The sequence below is a fragment of the Acanthisitta chloris genome, unplaced genomic scaffold (assembly GCF_000695815.1).
Source record: "Acanthisitta chloris isolate BGI_N310 unplaced genomic scaffold, ASM69581v1 scaffold42331, whole genome shotgun sequence".
NCBI lineage: Eukaryota > Metazoa > Chordata > Aves > Passeriformes > Acanthisittidae > Acanthisitta > Acanthisitta chloris.
This window is the reverse complement of record NW_008658436.1, coordinates 1-5,254: the sequence shown is the minus strand read 5'-3', so window position 1 is coordinate 5,254 and position 5,254 is coordinate 1. Positions and strand designations below refer to the sequence as shown.

Below are 5,254 nucleotides of genomic sequence, written 5' to 3'. Positions count from 1 at the left end.
GACCGGGGAGTGCTAGACTATTTTCTCCCTGCGCCCCCATCATCTGTTTACTCGCGTCCCTCCATCCCCGGCATGAACTGTCCTTGAGGGCGCGCGGTTGTAGGAACGGACCAGGGGCAGCAGAGGCAGAGCAGCCGCTGGGCTCAGCGCCCCGGGCTCAGCCGCTCCTCAGAGCATCTCTGCTGACGCGGTCTGTGGCACCTGTACTCCCCTGAGGTACTGCGTGGCTGTAGTCCCTTCCCCAGAGAACTCGCCCACATGGCACAGCATCTCCCACCTGCTGCGGAGTCAGGAGATGCTGACTGCAGCCACGGGGCACAGCGGGAGCACACAGGGGGGGTCAGGGATGACAAGGCTCTGTGGCAACCTGGGACATGAGAGAGATGAATTTGGGAAGCAACCGTTTACCCAGGGAGAGGATAAAGGCGCAGGAAAGTCTTGAGGGTATTGGAGGGGTTTCTCTTCTCCAGGAGGAGCAGCACAGTTTGCTCAGCCTGCCCCAACATGTCATGTTCGACAGTGCCCAAATGAACCCACTGACCTTTGTTGCATCCATGTCAGTCTATTGGTGTTCTTGTCGGACTGGGGAGCCCCAGTGTGCCCAGCCCCTCTCCAGATGTGGCCTCCACCGAGCCAGAGGGGCCAGAGGGGCAGAGTCGCCTCCCTGGAGCTGCTCACACCACATGCACTAGCATAGCTCTGCTGCAGTTGCCCCTCCTTGCTGCTAGGGCTCTGCTGTCTCATGTCCTTCTGGATGTCTCCTAAATTCCCCTTCAGGGGATATGTCCTTCCAGCCCTGTGAGACCAGTTTGGATTCCAAAGATATCCACGTGTAGAGGCTCCCAGAGATCAAATTCCCAGTGGCACACAAAGGAAAACAATAAACCATCTCCTAGGTGTGTTCAGCTTGTTAATGAGGTGGGGATGTTCTTATGCTAATGATGCTGGTGACTCTCTGGTTTATGATCTCACTATATGAAGCTAAACTGCAGAGAATTTACACTTTGTGCACACAAAGCTCCCTTTAGTGATGGCTGTGAGAGGGAAAAGATCCGGAGCACAAGCTGTCAATTCCTCCAAGGTGAATGGAGAGAAAACAACCTCAGGCCGTTATGTACAGCTTGAAGTGAGTCAGCAAATTGTGGCTGCCCCATCCTTGGAAGTATTCTGGGTCAGGTTGGATGAGGGGGTCCCTTCCAACCCAAGCCATTCTATGATTATGATTCCGTGACTGCTGCAGCTTCTTCCTGGAAACAACACTTCAAACAACACCACCAGAGTGATCAGGATAGAATCATTTGTGTGCTCTGACCCATCTAGCACTGGAGCTGAGTCTTCTGCCTGCAGTGCTGCATTCTTGCCTTAGAGATCCTGGAGCCTTTCATCCCAGGGTTCAGAAGAAGCCTTCATTGGGGAATGGGCATGGCACAAACTTGGAAATGAAAAGGCAGCAATGTAGAAATGAAAGCACATTCCATATCATTAGCCTTGATAGTTTGCATTCAAGATGAGCTTGTTGGGAAATTGTTACCTCTGCAAAGACCTCCTCTGGTCCTGGGGCAGTGCGGGGCAGGTATAAAAGGCAGCCCAACTCTCTGCTCTCTCATCCACTTCTCCTGCCTCCTTCTGCTTGGGAACCAGGTGAGTATGAAGCCCCTTCTCCTCTTCCGAAGCGAGATCTTCATTTGTTGGACATCTCAGCTGATTTTGGCTTTCTCATATTGGGGGTTTGGAGGACCTTGTCATGAGAAATGAAAACAGGGAGGAGTTTGGCATAGACAGGCTGGGATATGTCTGTGATGACTTTTGGGCTATGCATTGGGAGAGAGTTCCCTTGGGTCAGGCTGCTCTTTTTAGGGTCCTGGTCAGATGAGGCAATGAAGACTGGCTCTTGCCATGGTCTCCAGCTTTCCACTCACTGATGGCCATGGCTTCTTTGTGACCAGGCAACCAGGCTGCTCCTCACCCAATCTTGTGCTGTGCTTCTCCCTGTCCTCTCTCCCAGGTGCATCTCCAAGTCTGAGCCATGTCCTGCTACAACCGTCCCTGTGGCCCAACCCCTCTGGCCAACAGCTGCAACGAGCCCTGTGTCCGACAGTGCCAGGACTCCAGGGTGGTGATCCAGCCTTCTCCTGTGGTGGTGACCCTGCCCGGCCCCATCCTCAGCTCCTTCCCCCAGAACACCGTGGTGGGATCCTCCACCTCCGCTGCCGTTGGCAGCATCCTCAGCTGTGACGGAGTGCCCATCAACTCCGGGGGCTTTGACCTCTCCTGCATTTCCAGGCGCTATGGTGGCAGGAGGGGCCTCCCCTGCTAAAGGTGCTGGTACAGCCCCAAGGAGAGACCTTGAGGAGCTCAGAACATGGTGTTGAGCAGAGGATCTAGGTTTTGGGTGCTGCTGCAGGATAGCTGACCAAACTTGCCTTTCTCTTACTTTGCATTGCTTGCATTGGTTCCTCTGCATTGCAGTGTCCCCCAAAGCCCAAAAGCTTAGCGGGGACAGTTTTGGTTTCACCCCCTTTGTGGGGCAGGCAGGCAAACATCATGCAGAAACTATTCTTCAGCCAAGGAGAGCAGATCTTGATGCCCTCAGGGCTCCCTGCACTGCTGCCCTCCACTTGCAGTGGCTTTGCTTCCCTCTTCTGTTTCATTAAAGTTCTGCTGCATTCAAGTCTGGCCTCTGTGTGTCTTTCGCTCTGGTTGCATTTCCAAATGCCAAAGGAGAAAGGTGCTGCTCAGGTAGAAGTAGGTGAGGGCATAAAGCGACCCTTATCCATTCATAGAGTAATGGGATTTTAGGCACCACACACGGGCTCCTGTTTTAGGAACCACCACCCCTTGGAGCTGAAGGTCTCCTTGGCTACTCCACTGCCAGAGGCAATCAGGACTGGTCTTGATGTGTCTCTGGCCACAAATACCCAGAAAATTGGGAGACCTCAAAGCATGAACCGCCCCTTGGGAGTCCTTGGGGCATGAACAGCCCCATGAACTCTTGAGGGTGTTCCTCTTGTTAAGTCTAGAGCTGCACAGGGGTAGTGGGTGTGGGGCTCCAGCAGATAATTTGCTGCGCAGAACGCGAGGAGTTGGAATTCAGGGAGCAGCATTTGTGTTGGACCACGGCTTCTACTCCATCCTACTCTCCTCTCCACAATGCAATAAAAAGTGAGGATGAATACCCATTGAGCACTTTCTTTCCCCTATGCCATGTTCCTTTAGCTCAGCACGTGTTCGGCCCGAGGTCTCAGCCTCTGCGTGGCACAGCACGGGTCCTATGGGCTGCACGGATACCTTTGGCATTGGCTTGAACATGAGGCAGGGACACATCTCACACCAGACAGCACTGACACTCCAGTGAAAGCATAGCCTGGATGAAGTGGCTGCATGGCTAAGGTCCTATTTATTTCCTAGAATTGGTCACCCTAACATACATACACTGGAGACAGGCAGTAGCAAAGAGGACCTTGAGCAATAGAACTTCTTCTCTAGAAAGCTTTTGTCACACTCTAGAGAAATGAGAAGTCCCAAAGGGTGAGAGAGCAGGTCCAAATTGGACCTCTGTCTCAGGTGGCAGATACCTGTACCCAGAGAACTGTATTGATTGCCTCAGTTGGCTAGGGGACAGCTCTGCTGTGCTTTGAAGGGCTCCATCCTGGGGTCCTTGGGGACCATTTCCCGGGCCCAGAGTAGAATGGAGCTTTGGATCCATACTGGGCTGTTGCTTCCTGGGCTTAGGACCAGCCCTTGTGCTTACAGTGTAACTGCCCAGACTGGAGAGCAGAGTGGGGAGAAGAAATACTGCTGTGAGGGCACAGCTCTGGCCCTCAGTGTGCCCATGTGGTACTCAATGGTGTGCAGGGTCTGAGGACAGATCTCCAGTGGCCAAGGACTGCAGTGGGATTAAGCCCCTAATGTGCAAGTAAGAAGCCCTTTGCAGTGCACAGGGCTTGGGCTGGCCCTGCCTCAGGGCACTTGGTGAGCCAGGGACGCTGAGTCTGAGCAGGGCCATCTTCAGACTTTGGGCTGTGGTTGTGTTAATGCCTGTCCTGTACCACTGCTGGTGCCCAGTGCGATGGATAAAGGTGGTGTCTGTGCCCTGAACTGTGAGCAGGAGGAGCCTGAAGGGCACATCACATAGTTCATGGGGTGCTGTGTGCTTGAGCCTTTATTTTGCACCCGGTAGTGCCTTCAGCAGATGCTTCTGTGTGTTCAGGAGACCACAGATACCAGGGGATGCCAGGATTGAGGGTATTGCCTGGGGCTGAAGTCCAACATCTAGAAAGTCATTTTCAGGTGTAATTGAAAAACATACCCAAACGTGTGATTTAATAGTGAGGTCACAAGTGATTGGCACAAGCTCAGGTCAGTTGGACACCTGGAAAGAGCCATGAGGAGTCAGGGAGTCACTGGCCTCTGCAGAGCCCAAGTTGCTGTGGGGATGCTCTGTGAGCCATCAGCACAGTCACTCTCTGCCTGTAATTGGAGGTGTGGTGGCCACAAAGTGGGTGTTTGGACACTGAGTGCTCTCCCGGAGCTAGGATAGCCCATGGGGTGTTCTGTTCACAGCAATGGGGACCTCACTGTGTCGCCTGATCAGGGCACACACCAATTCCAAATTGAGAATTGCTGCAGCCTTGCATCTCAGGGCGGCAGCTGGGCCCTGCCTGTGCTGAAGGACTGCATTTGACCATGTGTGTTGCTCATGGATCCTACACTGAGTAATGGAGGGGAGGAGAAGGAAGAGGTGAAGTTGTGGGCTGTTCCCAGGCATGGATGTTTCTCATCCCAATTGCTGTGAGCCTTTGGAGCCATGATCTCCGTGGTGGATGTTGGATGTCAAGTAGCCAGGCACATTTTCTTCAGCTTCAACAGAAAAGACCCAAAGTAAAATCTGGTGCAGGGTCTCCCATCCTCTCCTTTGTCTACCTTTTTCTCTGAGCAGATGGGAGGAGTTGCACAGAAGGAAGGAGGACTCGGACGCTTAGGCTTGGATGCAAAACAGCTTTATTGAGTCTAAAGCAGAGGAGGTGAATCACAGAGAGCACGAGGAGCAGCCACTAGGATGCAGCGTGTCAATCTGCTTGGCCTGCAGAGGAAGGGAGGGCAACATATCTCCACCAGGCTGGTGTGGGGAGACACAGAAAGCATAGGAAACAGTGGAAGAGGGCAGAATGGCTTGAAGCTCTACATACGAAGTCCCAAAACTTTATCCCCTGCCCAACACCGCATTCTGAGGTTTTGCAGGTTCTTGCCCAAG

General features: G+C 53.2%; 1 protein-coding gene across 1 annotated transcript; it reads left to right on the top strand.

Moving 5' to 3' along the window:
* The first annotated feature begins 1,992 nt into the window (after positions 1 to 1,992).
* Positions 1,993 to 2,317, top strand: LOC103812083 (feather keratin Cos1-1/Cos1-3/Cos2-1-like). The gene has a single exon (XM_009085089.1). It carries the CDS (start codon positions 2,027 to 2,029, stop codon positions 2,315 to 2,317), a length of 291 nt encoding a protein of 96 aa, XP_009083337.1. The 5' UTR covers positions 1,993 to 2,026.
* Positions 2,318 to 5,254: the final 2,937 nt, after the last annotated feature.